Source organism: Strix uralensis, chromosome 3 (assembly GCF_047716275.1).
Source record: "Strix uralensis isolate ZFMK-TIS-50842 chromosome 3, bStrUra1, whole genome shotgun sequence".
Lineage (NCBI taxonomy): Eukaryota > Metazoa > Chordata > Aves > Strigiformes > Strigidae > Strix > Strix uralensis.
Genome location: NC_133974.1, coordinates 3,113,474 through 3,131,932, shown reverse-complemented (window position 1 = coordinate 3,131,932; position 18,459 = coordinate 3,113,474). Strand labels below are relative to the sequence as shown.

Sequence of the window (18,459 nt, the reverse complement as noted above, 5' to 3'; positions counted from 1 at the left end):
TTATATGAACACATCAGGTGTAGACAAATTCTATTTCATGGTAACAATGAGTCTGCATGGAGAAAAGTCTATTATCATATTGAAAATAAAGGAATTAGAGAAGAATTGAAGGCGGTAAATAGATGAATACGCAGTAAGACACTTGGCTTCATACTCAGTTGGTCTGCAGAATTTGCCTTCCGTATCTGTTGTGACACTATTTATTTCTGCACTTTTAGTAAAAGATCAAAACTGCCTATTACAAGAGCAGTAGCAACAAATGCAGTTTTGCTGCAATTTTTTTCCCTTTTTAATTAATTATTTTATTTTCCATAGCTGTCTGAAATAGTCATCCTTCAAGCAGGCTTTAGAAATAATTCTCTTTATTATGCAAAGTTCCTTAAATCCCCACTGCTATATAATAGATACCAATAACCATTAGAGACTTTGATGAGGTTCAGTGTGTGAATTTCTGGGAAAGACCAGGAAGAGTATTTTGCTCTTCCTATTCAATTATATCTGAAAAAGGGGGAGCTGGTACCAAAATATTGCACACCTTTGGTGCAATAGCCCTTGGTTCAAACACCTGCTCAGGAAGTTTGATGCCTGGATCCCAAATGACTCTCAAAATAAGAGACATACAGCTCTTGAGAGCATCCTAACTACCAGGCTAGAAGATATGCTCAGGAAGCACATTCATTACTTGTCCTGATGAAGCAAGGCCACAAATGCAAGATTATAGAATCACAGAATCACAGAACCATTTAGGTTGGAAAAGACCCTCAAGATCATCGAGTCCAATCGTTAACCTCACACTGCCAAGTCCACCACTAAACCATGTCTCTAAGAACCACATCTACACATCTGTTAAATACCTCCAGGGATGGTGACTCCACCACTTCCCTGGGCAGCCTGTTCCAACGCTTGACAACCCTTTCAGTGAAGAAATTTTTCCTACTATCCAATCTAAACCTCCCCTGGTGCAACTTGAGGCCATTTCCTCTCATCCTATCACTTGTTGCTTGGGAGAAGAGACTGACCCCCACCTTGCTACAACCTCCTTTTAGGTAGTTGTAGAGAGTGATAGGGTCTCCCCTGAGCCTTCTTTTCTCCAGGCTAAACCCCCCCAGTTCCCTCAGCCGCTCCTCATAAGACTTGTGCTCTAGACCCTTCACCAGCTTCGTTGTTCTTCTTTGGATACCATAAAGCCAGAAGTGAAGCTTAATTTCTTCTACTGATGAGGGCAATCTGGGGCAAGGAGGAGAAGGAGAGAAAGAAGGGCAAGGTCCTGGAACCTATTCTCATGGTTAACATCTTTTTTTGTATACTTTGTAATAGTTTCATGCCAGATACACTGTGGGAAGCCAAATCCAGGACCCCTGCTTTTTCCTGCACAAGAATCTCATCTTGTTTGCTTCTGTACTCACCACATTGCCATTTTGGATCACATGTTGCTGCACGTTCAGAAGCAGAAGAGGTCCCCTCCCCATCCAAAATCTAACCTACTTAATTAATGAATATTGGATACTACCTTCTTTGCGCTTTCAAGCTAGATGCCTAAATTCAGCTCACAGACTAAGGACACCAGATCCCAGTCTATATTTTTTCATTTAATGTTAGCTTCACTTAAAGACTTCTGAATGGATCACAAAGGCAGGCTGGGAGATTGCATTGTGAGTGGAGAACTCATTACATATTACTTCTGTCTTTGAACATCTTTGAACACCTGCAGAAGGGCTAAACTATCCCTGAACAGAGAGGAATGAGGCAAGAAATAAAATGAAGCCATTTGTTAAACCAAAATAAATGAAGCGGTGAAAAATAATGGTCCCATCTGCACCTACCACTGGTTCGGGGTCAGTTCTGCTGAAGGAAAGTGCACTGCCAAAAACTGAAAGGAGAAGAATGAAATAGAATCCTGACCGTTTTCCTCAACATACACAGTCCATTCAGAAAATAATAATAATAGTAATAACAATAACAACAAGATTTAGCACCGTTGCAATGCTTTGTGGCTTCAAAACATTGCACAAACAGGGCCTAATCAATGAGAGTGGAACTTCTTTTTCAAAGACTTGTTTGCTACTCAGTAGCCACTTTTTTATCTTATCGTTGTATTAACAGAGTGAGACAAATTTCTTTCCAATGTAATACCATTGACATCAGCAGAATTATATCTAGGATCAATTTGGCCCAATTTATTACTTTCTTAATAGATGATAAGAGTATTATAATGGTGTTCCACTTGAGTTGGAACAAAGAATTTTCACAGCATTCAGCACACATAATGACATGATTAAACCCTGTATCTTTTCCAGAAAATCTGAACCACTACAGTTATAACACAAAAATGAAAAAAAAAAAAAAAAAAAAAAAAGGTAAGTAAACAATGTGTAATCACGGTAGTTGATGATAATGCAAACTTTCAGTTTAGTACATAGTACCTGTCACCTTTCCAGAATGAATAAAGGAAAGTTATGGCCAGAATAAATTATGACCTCCTTAATAACACAGGCCAGAGAGCCTCCTTTCAACCAGTCTGCCTTTGAGGAGGAAAGTATTCTTTCATATCACTGAGGTGGAAAACTCATGGCTAAGCTGAACATATTTTAGAAAGATAAACAAATCCTAATTTAAAGTTTTGCAGGGATGGCAAATTTTTACCTTATTTTGGAATCTCTTCTAACCTTTATAATTAAGGAGATGCATCTTAGTCAAGGCTGCCAGCTATAATGCATGTTTTAGCCCCAGTGCGTATTTCTGCTGTTTAGCTGGCTCCTACACCCAACAGAATGGTTACTCTGCTTGCAGAAAAGCAAGATCACAGAATCACAGAATCACAGAATCGTCTAGGTTGGAAAGGACCTTGAAGATCATCTAGTCCAACCTTTAACCTAGCATTGGCAGTTTCCAACTCCACCAGATCCCTCAGCGCTGGGTCAACCCGACTCTTAAACACCTCCAGGGATGGGGACTCCACCACTGCCCTGGGCAGCCCATTCCAACGCCCAACAACCCCTTCTGCAAAGAAATACTTCCTAATATCCAGTCTAAACCTTCCCTGGCACAACTTGAGGCCATTCCCTCTTGCCTTATCACTCATTACTTGGTTAAAGAGGCTCATCCCCAGCTCTCTGCACCCTTCTTTCAGGGAGTTGTAGAGGGCAATGAGTTCTCCCCTCAGCCTCCTCTTCTCCAAACTAAACAATCCCAGTTCCCTCAGCCACTCCTCGTACGACATGTGCTCCAGACCCTGCATCAGCTCCGTTGCCCTTCTCTGGACAAGCTCGAGTCATTCAATGGCCTTTTTGGAGTGAGGGGCCCAAAACTGAACACAGTCATCGAGGTGTGGCCTCACCAGTACTGAGTACAGGGGCAAAATCACTTCCCTGTCCCTGCTGGCCACACTATTTCTGATACAAGCCAGGATGCCATTGGCCTTCTTGGCCACCTGGGCACACTGCTGGCTCATGTCCAGCCGGCTGTCAGTCAACACCCCCAGGTCCCTCTCTGACTGGCAGCTCTCCAGCCACTCCCCCCCAAGCCTGTAGCGCTGCTGGGGGTTGTTGTGGCCCAAGTGCAGCACCCGGCATTTGGCCTTATTGAAGCTCCTCCAGTTGGCCCTAGCCCATCGCTCCAGCCTGTCCAGATCTCTCTGCAGAGCCTCCCTACCCTCGAAAGATAAAACAATCCCTACAGCTCCCTGCAGCAACTTGATGCATGAGTATCTGTAAGCACTTGAAACGATCATTTCCTCTGCCTCTGGAAGGACTGAACCTGAAAGGAGGCACAACAGGGGTAGTAGAAGCCTTACGACAGGGCCATGAAGAGCTCAACAGTGCCCATGGGCCATGAAGTCTTTCTCCCCAGACAACTCCCCAGAGAGTAGCACAACTTGCCTAATGGGCGTGACAAGTCTCTGCTCCCAGCAGCCTCCCACTTCTGCTGAAAGATTTCTGCCATCTCCATCTAGTTGCCCCTGAGAAGTTTCTAAACTGAACACAGGCATAGATTTTTAAAACAATTGCGTTGAGTATCACCCATTGAGGTTATATTTGTTCCTTTGACTTCTTCAGACTGAAACACCAAAGCCACCCCTCCACTGGGACACCACACACGCTCAGTGAGCTGACCTCATGCTTTTGGTGACAATAGCCCTCTTCTCCCTGTCTCTCCCAGAGGTGCTACAATTGATGCTACCAAATGCTCTAGTACTAGGTAACAGGAGTGCAGCTCTATTTTTCATGTCTGACAAGATTTCTGAGAAGAACCATCACAGTGTGCGTCATGCTCCAGTTTAAAACCCAATAACAGCCTGGGAACCCAAGGACAGTATAGTTGAAACTGCTTTCTGGTCACTTACTTTCTACTCAAAACCAGGCAGTGGCATGTACGTACTGGGATGCTGAGATGATGGCTTATCATATTAATTAAAATTCTCTTATAGTTTCTTTTGATTTCTCCAACTGTCTGCAGCAATCTGTTGTCTTTTCTCTTACTCTTATACGGTACTCTTTGGGAGGAAAAGATCTTTTTTTTTTTTCTGTACTTTTTTCAGCAAGGTCATAGTCCATGCCAAGTCTAGCATTCAAAACATTAACGACACTTTTTTAGTAATTTTGTTCTACTGCTGTACTATTTTAGCAGAAAACAAACTGTATAGACTTTATGGAAATGTGACATTAGAACAGAATCACTCGAAGGCATTTCAGCTACAATTAACATTTTTCACTCCTTGGAAAGAAAATAAAAATAGTTTCTAATTGAATTGCTTCACTGAATAAACACTGGATGAAACCAAGTGGGGAACTAGTAGACAAAAAATAAGGTTAGCCACATGTCAGGGTTGGGTTTTTTTCCAGGCAGATTTGTTCTGTGTGTTAGGACCGTGGGTGCATGTGTATGTAAGCACTGCCACGATGTATTTTTGTGCTCAGTAATGGGTACAGAAGTGTCTCCAGGCATGCACCACATGCAGAGTCGAGGAGGCAAAGCTGGTAATTCCTTCTTGCTTCTTCCCAGCCAGAGAACTCCTAGGATCCACGGGTTTAAAGGGCTGGCTGTGAATGTCGGTATAGACAAAACACCTCAAAATAGATTGAAAACAAGAGTAGACCAGTCCAAAGAGTCCACTGAGTTTCTCAGTGCAAAATATTTGTTAGTAAATACAACAGGCCTAGGATTACTCTCTGGCTGTACAGACAACTGCACAACAGAACTTACCTTGCAACTAAACTAAACACGGTTTGCATGTCTACACTGCTTATTGAGCTTGAGTATCTGTACCATATTAACCATCAGCTGTGTCTAGGAATTGTCCAGGATAGGCTACTGGCCTGGCTACGACCACATCAGGGACTACCAAAGCAATCCAGTGGTACGACTGATCACATACTCATGCCCAAATCTGTGCCCTGTTCAGTTTACTGACATAGATCTAGCCTCTGCGTAGCCATGACAACCCTTCTGGGGATGTCACTAGTGTTGATAACAAAGAAGCTTCTTTAGAAGCTAAAGAGGAGACATCCTTTCAGGAAACTTTACCCTGCTGATTTTTTCAGAGTGTCTGCAGCTCCAAGTGAACTCTATCCAAGGCAGGTGGCTTCTCCTCCTTTTGAAGAAAAAGTTTAAGGTCAGTTACCTTAGACTGGCCACTTTGTCCATACCAACAGGCTGAAAAGATCTCATTGATGTGGAAATGAGGTATGCTCTTAGTTCTGTTGTTGGTCGTAGTTCACATACAATTTGAATACAGTGTAGATGAATGACAGCAACTATTATACCTGTGGGGCAAGAAAAAACACCTTTTGCCAGTAGCATTGTGCCTGAAGCACACCAGGGAGGCTGATGCCATATGACGTGGAGCCATGAAGAAACATCTCCTTCCTGGTGCCAAAGTGAAAGCCTCTAAAGATGTATTACAGAAGTGTTTGAAAGCAGTAACTGTTCAGAAGAAAAAAAAAAAGTGATTCTGATATTTTCAGATCTCCTATGATGGATTTGCTGTTTCTTTTTTCCCCATTACCTCATTTTTTCTCCATTCTCAGCTTACCTGTTGCTTTAAGCTCTACTGATGGTACAGAGATACAGCACGTAACTATGGAATACTCATTATTAAGGCAGAGTGCCAGTAAATCAAGTGAAGCTCTTTTTACTTACTCCTCAGAATAAATACTTCATTCTCAGATGTATTGTTACCTAGCTGGCATGAAATAACCTCTAGCAAAATATTGTTTAACTATAGCAAGATTTCTTCTAAACTTCCTCCACAGGTTCAGCACTAGAGTTCATGAAAGCACAATTTTCCCCTCATATTTGTGAATGCCAGAAATAATATCATATTAAGCAAATGTATAGACAAATTAATACAAAAAAGGTCATCAGTGATTATTAAATCCTAAATCACTAGAACACTTGGAAGCTGTGAGGTATATGAAGTCAGAGCTCACGCTAACTTTCACTGAATTGGTTTATTAGACTAAATGCATCCTTGGTGTGAAACAACGCAGCAGTTATATTTCAATTAGTCAATTACTTTCCCTTTATTTTCTCCCCTTTTTGAGATTGTATATCCCAGAAATCTCCTGAAAGACAGCTTAAATAAAAAGGGGATTTGGTCCCTGAGTGGGGACCCAAATCAACCTTTGAGTGACTCTGTTAGTCAAGCAATGGCTAACATACCTCATTAAACAAATTTTAGATCCTGGGGTCAAGAAAAGAGTGATCCACCCTCCCTCCTGCCCAGGCTGTAGGAGCAGGCAGGCCTCATACAGGAAGACGCGATTTTTGTAAAGGATCTTGAAGTCAATGAACAAAAATCAGAAGGAGTCTGTGTATCAGTTGTACTTCAGTTATGTTTTGTCAGAAGAATCTCGTGTGGCTTGTGCGTTATTCCTTGAGCTCTGGTAGTAAAGATCTCTGCTGCAGTGTTAAAGAGATGTACCTCAGTCCTCCTACAAATCAATTATGAGGGCTGTTGCACCCTATTACTGTGGAGAAGTTTCCTGCTGTTGGAAATGGCAGATTTTCTATCACTTTGGGTATTCAAATAAAAATTGGATAATAGTCTTCTCAGTAGCTTGGGCTTCATAGCTTACTATTGTGATTACAGTGGTACTTAGGGCATCCAACCTGAGAGCATACAAACATAAAGTGATGGAGCCTACCTAGTAATAGGTTTTGATACTTCACGCAGAAATTTGTGGATGGTATCCTATACCTTCTCTTACACCAGAATTGTGACTCGATCATAATTTACAGCCTATCCTAGCTTTATCACCTCTGTCTTTTTAGTACACCAAAGCATTTGAAAGATTTTTGTCTCTTCTAAAAAGAATGCATCTACAGTGGATGTACTCAAGTCCTAGCCCACAGCAAATCATCGGCAATTAAATTGAAAGATGACTTCCCTGAAGGATCCTTCATTTCTTGGCTTTACCAAGATAAGTTAGGACTCCTCAAACAAACTGCTTGGTCTCTCATAGAAAATATTTCTTGCTGTGAATAGTTGTAATCTCTTGCTATTTTACGAGCCTTTTTCCACAAAAATGCATCCTGAGGTTGACCAACAAATTTTTCAATTTTGTTGATGGTTTCACTTAATGGATGCCACTGTAGAACTGTGAAAAGTGGGGAGCTATTCTTTTCGTAATGAAATATTCTGATTTTTCATTTAGTTCAAGCCAAAATGCCATTCTAAAATATGGTTCCAATACCTTAATCCTTCCTAAAAATTTACAAACAATTTAAAATAAGATCAGTGTTCTACTTGGTCCCAATTTCTTACTTTGTTTGGTTTTCCTATTAGCCAAAACTAATCAGGAAAAAAATAATAAACTGAATTGACCCAAGCATTATTTCTATTTAGTTTTTTCAGTGCAACCAGCTAACTGAAAACAAGTTACTTCCTTAGCGACTGTGCTCTCTTTGTAAGTCTCTAAATTAGTACAATGTAGTTAACTACTACTATGTGTCATGCTCCCAAAGGGATTTGTATGACCTTTCTTAATTTTTGTGAGCAATTCTGTGAACTCCCTTGAGCTATGGCTTTCCCAAAATCCTTCTCAAAGCATCCTTTACCCTGTTGTTACTTCACATCAAATGCCGAAACTGTTGCTACAGTGCACTGCAGCCAGGATGACCCCTCTCCTTTCACTGGACCAATTTCTTGTCTTATTCATGGACCAAATTCTTCTCACCCAGAGAAACTCTGTGAGTCTGCAAATGTAAGACAGAGCAGAACTCAACTATCATAATTTTGCTTATTATAAACTGAAATACAATAGTCTTCTCAGGCACGGCTGAGAAACAAGAATAAAGTCAAACTCTTGTAATTAGATATTTTCATCATTCATCCAAGACATAGAAACTATGCAGGTCACTTGCAGAATTATTCAAAATCTTAATCATCTTGGTGAGACAGTACTCAGTTTACAAACATTTGTATGACAGCATAGGAACATGTTCCGTAAAGGGAGTAAGACAAAATCTGAAATAGTAATTTCAGTACTCTCCCAATTTCAGGAAAAATACATCCTCAGAAATATCCATAGCATTTCAGTCATGTGTCATTAAAGGAATGAAGATTTCAGCTGGGGGAATAAGCAGTAGGAGCAGCAAAATAACACAAACACAACACAATAAACATGAAATACAGGGAAAATACAAACATGTTCTACCATCTGCTTTACTTCCAGAGCAATGCTCTCCCAGTAGCTGTAGCTTCTCCCTGGTTTCTTCCATCTCCGATCTCTACCCGTCATGACACTCTTTGCTTTTCCTCTTTTGACTTTTAGTATCAATTTGCACACAATACTTCAAATATTACATACCAAGAATGGCTCTCATGGATACAAATAGCCACAGGTGACCTCAATGGAGTTACCACCTGTAGTAATCACTACTTCTGGGAGGACAGTTTGGTAGACTGAGTAGACTGGCCTTGCTGTTTTTTTTTTTTTTTTTCTTTTCAAGTGTCCCCACAGCAAAAACAAAATGTAAGAAAACCCCAGTAGACATAAAAACAATGGCGAGCCCTTTGGTAACATCATCTTTCTCACAAATACACCATGTTCCTGTGCCTAAAATGAGAAGCAGCTTCCTGCTGCATCTTCTGTTTTCAGGCACAGTGACATGGTTAACATCACAGCCTAACCCTGCACAGAGTCTCTTCTGAAAATGAAGGTCCTTTGGGAACTTAGTGTAGGCTCCAGGTCAGAAGATTTTGTCTTTGACTTGTTCTGTAATGGCTCTTTCAACCTCTGGAGCTATCACATTTTCATCTTATATATATCTTTAATAAAACCAGGAGATGAGAAAGATGGAAACAACACATCTCAACGGAATACAATTCAAATAAAGTTGTTAATAATAAATAATATATTTAGTATTTATACTGCTACTACTACCTAAGCCTGTGATTATGGGCAATGCTGAAATAAATAGATAAAAGGAACAGAGGGTAGCAGTGAGGCTATTAGGATTTTAAATTTGCCACAAGGCACAATCAGGTATCTAAATAATAAATATCAGTTTAATTTTTTCAAGCCTAAATCAGCCAAGATATTAACCCTGAGAAGTCAAATTCTGAAATGGAAATGCAAACTTAACCTTGATTAAAGATGTAGCAGAACTCCCTAAGCAGAGCAGCTACTATCCCTCGTGGACAGAAAGCTTTTTGTTTTTCAGACAGTAGTTGGTAAAAGTGTATTTTCTGCCTTTTGTTTTTAAATGATGAATCTACAGAACACACTTCTGCATCCTGGTGTACTAAGGAATACTGAAGATTTCTTGGTCAACAAGAAGCTATTCTGTTGAAAAAGAACATGTCAGTCATGTCAACATAGACAATTTTCCGGGTAGAACTGCAATAGAGCAGGTAACTGAAATTCGATGCATCTGTTATATTTCTTGTTGCCAAGGTTTTAACGTTGCAGCAGCATCTGCTACCACCTTTCCAAATGATTTTTTGAAGTGAAATTGGTACATTCATTTTATTTCATGACTTAGCAATTGCATTAAGGGCAAATTAGAGCTTATAGGGTTATATCAAGATTTTGTCTGCACATCCAGGAGAATCCTACAACTATAGACTCACAGCTACAGAGACACAACTTATTCTAACTGTGGCCTAGTTAATAAAAATTATGTATTTTCTACAAAATCTTGTCCATCGATTGCTACAAAAAAATATACAAAACACTAATATCCACAGTACAGGGCATTACTTAGATCAATACAATATTTTGTACTTTGATTGGCTGACCTTTCCTTCCTTACTTACTTCCTTCCAGGTGAACTAGGCAAAAAAAAGGGGAGAGGTGGAGCAATTGGCCAATAGTATCAAGGCACATTGTACAGATCAAGGGCATGGTGAACACTGATATTCTTCACAGAATCTATAAGTCATTAAAATTCCTATATCCTGTTCTTATAAGAAAAAAAGAACAGACAAAGGCACAACAGGAATCTATTCTCTTGACAGCGATTTAATAATAAAAGAAAATGTTCTGAGCCATTCTCATTACTGCTTGGAAACTTTAATCTTGTGGACTTAGTTTCTGTTCATGAAAACCTTCAGATCCCTTTATAAGCTACAGAAAGTGAAGGGAATATTTGTAGTTTAATTATACATTTAAACATTTTGGAGAATCAGACCCAGTTTGGAATAGTGTTGTGATGTCTAAACGAAGGGCTTTTCAAGTACTATAAGGCACTGTCTCAACATACTGATAGTTTGTCATAGGGCATTCATCTGTATTTTGTAGAGAATGGCAAATACGAGAAGTATTTTCCCATATTACATTTTCCCTATATTGCTATTAATAACTCATGAAAAATGCTAGTCAGATTTTCTGTTGTTGGCTTTAATGATCGTGCTGTTTACGTGTAAGTATATCAAATAAGCCCCACATCATGGTGTCAAACCCTCTGCATGCATTTTCTTTCTTAAAGCAAAGACATGGTAACCATCAACCTGCTGTGGACTTTAATGGTTGTCTTGCCCTCTCTTTCAACTATAACGAAGATGAAGTTGAGATGGAGTTAACTGTGTAAATCACCAACTGACCAAAGGGACAGGAGGTAACAGAGCAAGAAATTAATTTTGCTTTTCTCCACTCTCTTCTATCAGCTATTTAGAAGTCTTCCGGATGACCTCTGGAAGCCTAGACATTTTAAGGAGAGGTGGAACTCCTACATATAAGAATCAGTCAAAAGACTAATTGGTATGAAGAGGCAATACTACTCCTCAGAAAAACACGGGTTTGCTGCATAGGAAATGTGAAATAACTTCACAATAAAGTATTTTATGTCACTCAACACAGAAACTAAGTCATGTGGCATACTTTTATATTGTATTGTTAATTATTATGAAATATGACTTGTGTACAAGAGAACACGCTTCAGAAGGGTACTGAGGATCGACTAGATTACAAATTGATTTAACTAACTAAATATACCGTTACATTCACTAAGCCTTCTACCTAATATTGGATAATAAATAGGCATATTCATCTATTTGGCTTACATCATAGTCACTGCAGATAAAGAAAAAAACACAAAATAAAATGGCCTGCTCTAGATGTTAACAGCTTGAACCATAAGCCTATAAACTGCCCTGTTTTAAGAAAGTCATCTTTAGCTGCATATTTTATATGGTAATTGTACATAACCAGTTTATGAATAACAACAGTAGAGTTTTTCCCTTCTGATTTCAGTGCCACTTGAGCTATGCAGATTTCAAAAAGCTTATGAATATACAGATAAACAGCATTGTTCTGAACATCTGTAAGCAAAATATGAAAAGATGTTTCATACTGAATGAACATCCTGGGTTGTCTAATGCTGGCCAAAAATGGTGTATTTATGTATTAGGCTAATGCACCGAAAATAGCTCAAAATCCTATATGCCCTCCAGAATGCCTTTCAGATTTTCATCTGTATGGTTGTCACCACAAAATGTAAAAATAATTTCCAGCACTGTATTCATAAGCTTCAAAGTAACTCAATTATCTCTTAAACCTCAATTTAGCAAGGCAACACCACATCAACTAATAGGAGAATCTTCAAATGACATGTCCTACATCCTGTTATTCCTGTTATTCCAACAGGATAACACTAATCTGACCCTTTCAAGCAGAACCATGACTTTTTTTACCCCCCCAAGGGAGAGGTGAATCACGCTGCCCTTCGAGGCTTATGATGTTGTTGGTTTGCCCTTAGAGGCTTAAGTTTCCATGGAGTACCACCAACACAGTGTTATAATAGTACAGCCATCACCTGGCTGCTGTAAGAGAAATGGTGTCCCCCCACATAGCTTAATACCGGGTCTGCAGGTCACTTTTGCTTCCCAGTAAGGTCCATCAAATGAAGATCATGGCAGAAGACTAGAACACCACTGATGTGGAAAACAGATTCCATTCACTTGGAGCAACACAACACTTTATTTCTAGAAAATATACTAAAAGCATGAAGAAAAGAAAGAAACCCTGAGCATTTTCTGGTTTTCTATAGAAGATACTTGCTCAGGACTAACAAATTTAGGATAAAGAGTGAACCAGAATATCAAATTGCTATCAATATGCTCCAAGCATTTAGAGGAAAAAGCTGTCTTGCAGTTAAGACAAGGCTGCATTCCATCTCTGACACTGGGTTTGATTATGTCTCAGACTCAATGTATGACATTGGGGAAGTCACATGCAAGGAAATGAGTCGTTTAGATGAGGTGCTGGGGGAATATGGCGTAGGGGAGAACTTTGTAGAGTAGGGCTGAGGGTTGGACTCGATGATCCCAAGGGTCTTTTCCAACCTGAATGATTCTATGATTCTAAGCCTCCATCTCAGTAATTCCTCAATTTACAGGTATTCAAATACATATGTTAGTGCCATGTTACTGTAGACCTTAAGATCAATTATATTTAAGGCAGTGTTGTCCTCAGAGGTCTCCAAACAAGATATTATTTAAGATCATTATGGATCATCCTAAATGCACAAGAAGACAAAAACCTTTGTGGGCTTTATGAGCCAGTGTACATGGAACATATTTGTGCCGCTTTTGATGCTGCTAAATCAGCAAGCAGGAACTTGATTTCTTGTAGTGTAAGAAAGATCAGCTTTCCAAGCAGAAAGCCTGACTGATTAGCCACCTGACTAATCTGGTGGCCTTCTACCATGGAGTGGCTGCAGGGGTGGATAAGGGAAGAGCAACTGATGTCATCTATCTTGACTTCTGTAAGGCCTTTGACATGGTCCCACACAACATCCTTGTCTCTAAATTGGAGAGATATTGGTTTGATGGATTGACTATTCAATGGATAAGGAAGTGGCTGGATGGCTCCATCTGAAGAGCTGCAGTCAACAGCTCAATGACCAAATGGAGATCAGTAACAAGTGGTGTCCCTCAAGGGTCTGTATTGGGACCAAAACTGTTTACTATCTTTATTAATGACACAGACAGTGGGACTGAATGCACCCCCAGCAAGTTTGCAGGTAATACAAATTGAGTGAGCAGCTGGTATGATTGAGGGAAGGGATGTGCCATTCAGAGGGACCTTGAGAGGCTTGAGAAGTGGGTCAATGTGAACGTCATGAAGTTCACCAAGGCCACGTGCAAGGTCCTGCACCTGGGTCAGGGCAATCAACAGTATCAGTACAGATTGGGTGATGAATGGATTGAAAGCAGCCCCGCAGAGCAGGACTTGGGGATATTAGTAGATGAAAAATTAGATATCAGCGAGCAATGTATGGTCTCAGTCCAGATAGATAGCCAATTGTACCCTGGGCTGCATGAAAAGCAGCATGGCCAGAAGGTCGAAGGATTCTCTCCCTCTACTTCACTCTTGTGAGATCCCTCCCAGAGTACAGCATTCAGCTCTGGGGTCCCTAGAACAAGAAAGACATGGACCTGTTAGATCAGGTCTAGAGAAGGGCCACAAAAATGGTCAGAGGGCTAGAGCACTCCTCCTGTGAAGAAAGGCTGAGAGAGTTGTTCATCTTGGAGAAGAGAAGGCTCCAGGGAGACCTTACTGAAGCCTTTTAATATATAAAAGGGCTTATTAGAATGATGTAGAAAGACTTTATACCAAGCTCTGTAGTGACAGGACAAGCAATAACAGTTTTAAACTGAAAAAGGGAAGATTCAGATTAGATAAAAGGAAGAAAATTCTTACAATGAGGGTGGTGATACACTGGAACAGGTTTCCATCACTGGAAGTGTTCACAGTCAGGTTGGATGGGACTTTGAGCAACCTGATCTAGTGAAAGATGTCCTTACCCATGGCGTGGGAGTTTGAACAAGATGATCTCTAAAGGTCCCCTCCAACCTAAACCATTTGAGGATTTTATGATTCTACGGTATATAACATACATGGATCAGATGATAGATACATCATCAAAACTGTGCATGCATCCCAGAATATCCAAAAACAAGAGACTGAGAAATCTTATGCCTCAGCAGGCACATACTTCCCTGCCTCCACGTCATGTAGCAGCACATACACACATAAACCAACAGTGCATGGTCCACATCCTTAGCTCCAAATAGAAGTATGGATAATGAATGTACATATAGATACCTTAGATTTGAATTAGTTGTTCACATATAGGCATCCAGTTATTTTTGAGGTGTCCAAGGGCAGCTGGGGCATCCATGAAAATCTGTCAGATGCGACTATAGCGTGGCATGTGGGATATTCTCAGACATCTCAAATGGCAAGAAATTCTACATTTAGACAACTTAATATAAAAAACCCCACCATTGGTTGATACATTATGAGTGACCTTAGCATAGGGAAAAGAGAAATCCACACCATTTTGCCTGAGGTCTGAGTGACAACGTGTGTTAAGAAGTACTAAATGTTTCACCCAAAGAATTGTTGCTTTTTTTCTTCAGAGTAGAGTGCCAGAAAGGTGTTGGACTAAAATAACTTTCCTGCACAGATTCTCAGGACTGAAAAGCTCAAAGACTTGCCAAGTGGATACTGTTTTGATGGCCCTGATGTCCCTTCTAGAGCTGGATTTAGAGGACACGACTGTTAAGTGTTTACCATAGATATGGTCTTGCCAGAACAGATGATTAAGAAAGTGGCAATCACACAGTGCATAACTGAAGTCTACGATTTCATAAGAACTGTTCTTCCCAATGAAAACTATGGCAACTAGAAGCAGCCAGATGGCAATATCTTAGGGAAGCTTGTGAGAGCTCTCTTTAAAGAGACTTCCAAAAAGTATGTTCAAAGATGAAAAAAAAAACTGCCAAAAAAAAAAAAATCAGAGTAAAATCAAGCTAGAGGAAGCTCAGTAGGAAAAAAAATAGCATGTAGAAATCAGTAATTTCTCCAACTCAGCTCAGCTGCTCAACTAGGAACAGAAATGTAAAGCACATACACATCCCATTTATGTTCACACAGACAAGGCTATCAAATATGTGCTTATGCTTCTGGATATCTCTGAGCAAAAAATTCTCCAGTGTCCAGCATCTGGAGGCATATAAACATTCATAATGCAAATGTATATAAAAACAAGCACTAGAAAAATAACCTCAGCTGTGTTTTTGTACTACAAGAAACTATCAACTAAAAAAACTATCAGAAAATAGACTTCAAAGACTTTTCCCATTTCATTATTCTAGGATTCTTATTATTTAATTACTATTTTTATTTTTATTCACTATTGATAAAATACAACACATAAAGTAGGTACAAAAAGCTTTCGAAGTATCTCCATCAAACTCAAAACTCACAATACTATGGAGCTATTCTGAAATATAGAACCAGCCTATACTGCATAGAACTGAAAGAGATGGTACTTTTTTCTACTTGTCTGGCTACACCATCTTGTCCTGTGCTCACATCTCCCCTTGGCCAAGAGTCAGCGCTCAGTATCTTTAGAGAAACTCTCAACAGTCCATCATAACTATCCTCAGTGTACTGGAACCATGAGTGCATTGGAAAAGAGAAGTTGTGCTGCACATCCCTATTCTAGACAAATAATCTGATTATTTAATACCCAGGTCATTAAACAGAGTGGACAACAATTAGCAGATAGGTCTAGGACCATATATGCTTATAAAAATTACAGATAGTACAAGCAAATGATGAAAGTACAAACTACAAGAGTGAAGAAGTATTAGGAAGCAATAGATCATTTGGATAAATAAGACAGGTATCACTGATCCTTCCAGAGATGAAGCTTCTTATTGCTACATTTTGCAGGAGTTCTGGGTATCTATGCATCAGTTAATGCTAAAGGCATAGTGTCCTTTTATTTGTTCTAGATATTTTTAAATTTCTATACACTAAACATTTGCACTCAGAAGCCTGGCTACTGCTATATGTTCCCACTGAAAATTGTCCCTAATGTATGTTTTCTTTAGCATTTCTAAATCAGTTTCTAATTAGTAGAGTATTGTCTACAAAATAGAGGTATTTGGACAATGCCCTTAACTTTCTGTCATCCCTGAATTGGTCAGGCAGTTGGACTAGATGATCGTTGCAGGTCCTTTCCAACTGAAATAGTCTATTCTGTTCTAAAGCACCTTAAAACATCTCTTTGCATTTTTTTTTAATATTTTCAGAAAGTTTCTGCTTTTTTGGATGCCTTGCAGCACTTCTGCACAGTTGCTAAAGTGTCCATTATTTATTTGTGCCACTGAACTTTTTACACTATTTCTATCAAGCCTATGTGACAGATTGTCAGTGAGAACAGTATATCAACTTCAGCATTTGGCATAAAAAGTGTTAACAAGAAAATAAACCAAAAGAAAACCTCCAAGCTGTTCTCCACCAGCGAGTATAGGAAAGCAAGAATTTGCTTTAACAGCAACATTAGTCAGTTGGCTGCCAGTGGTTCTATGTTTTAGATCACAGAAAGAAACTGTATTGGGTTATTAGTACTGTAGAAGGATTAGTATAAGAGTGCAATGAAAAATAAATGCAAGGGTTTGGCTTGGAAATGACAGGATGCTGTGCATTGAGCTGTATAAAAATTCAACAAATTATTAATAATAACGTAAATGAGAAATTAGACTTCTCCATACAACCTCTTGGTTATATGGAAAGAAAAAGAAAGAATGTGTGCTTTCTGATTTTTGTTCATACTCAGATACAGACAAAAGTAAAATCAAAACTCATGCTTTTTCTAAGGAACACATTTGCATAATTTGAAACAGAATTCATTTCCTGAATAAATTATTTTTTCTTTTTCCTTGGAATATTTGTACATACATTAACTCATGAATTATTAGGAAAAAACAATGGGATGGGCATACCATAGATTTCAGGACAGTTTAGCATGCAAGGCCAATACCAGGGTTGACTAAATACCAAGTCACTTTAGTCATTTTAGTCTTCATTGTCACTCGTAATCTGACAGGATTCTACTTACAGTCCTTAAAAAACAAAGAGAAAGACTTACCTGAACAGACCTCTTTGTAGGTAGGATTCGGAGTATACCCTCCTGCGTAACCCACCTGAGTGGAGTAGACTCCCTTCTGCCTCCAAAACTTCCTCTCGGCTCCCCAGAAACAGCCCATACCTGAATATTGCATAAAGTACACATCGTTATGTCAAAATCTGCTCAATACTATATCACTCATTTGCACATTAATTGACACAGTCCATAGAGGAAGTAACAGCTATAGCCAGCACATGATGGTCAAATGTTTCTCAAGATTATGCATAGAGTAAATATACTGACAAATCCATTCTGCATCAGAGCACAACTCAAACAAAGCTTTATTTATGCTTCTGAATATTAGCATATCACAGAGGACAAATCCTATAAGGGTTTAAAGGCCCAAACAAGGAGAATTCTCATGCACATTAAAAAGAAGTTACTTAAAAGGCAATTGTGCTATTTGTACAGCACCATTTTTACTTTAGATGATTAGCAAGCTGTCAAAACACAATAATTTGTATTAATGGCAAACAGTTATTTAATTTTCTGCTTTCAGGCATATGCAGTCTTTAAAGGTGGCAGTAATAATGGAGTAAATTATATGCTACACAGGAGGAAAAATGCTTTAGTTTAACAATTTATGCATGCAGATTTTTGATGTTCAGACAAAATTTTGGTAGTCATTCACCCACGTGGCCAATTATCAAAGGACATCAGACTGTCAACAGGTGTAAATTAGCAAAACTCTCCTGGTAATAGCAATCAAGCACATTGTATGAAAGCCAGGGGGAAGGAACAAACAAGACTAACATTCACAATTCTCTGATGGCTTAAACAGTTAAGAGATGTTAGCTACAATTTGGAGGACTCTCTAAAGCTGAAACATGTCATGTACACCCTACTACTGTTTAGCTTATCCCTGATTATAGGCGATGTATCTTCTCTTTCAGTGATAACATACTTCTTTTTGTTATACTCTTTCTAAAACATTTGAAATGAAACGCAGTAAAAAATAAGCTAAATATTAAATACACTTAGAAAACCATGGTCCATGGTGGGTTTTCTCCTGATAACACTGCAGATATG

The 18,459-nt window shown here is 39.2% G+C and overlaps 1 protein-coding gene across 2 annotated transcripts in view; it reads right to left on the bottom strand.

Annotated features, from left to right (window-relative positions):
• Positions 1-18,459, bottom strand: part of MSRA (methionine sulfoxide reductase A) — a 292,651-nt gene that overhangs the window by 133,236 nt on the left and 140,956 nt on the right. For both annotated transcript variants that reach the window (XM_074861326.1, XM_074861325.1), the window contains one exon: positions 17,392-17,511. In XM_074861326.1, the coding sequence (XP_074717427.1) occupies positions 17,392-17,511 (120 nt within the window). The remainder of the gene's footprint in view (positions 1-17,391; positions 17,512-18,459) is intronic.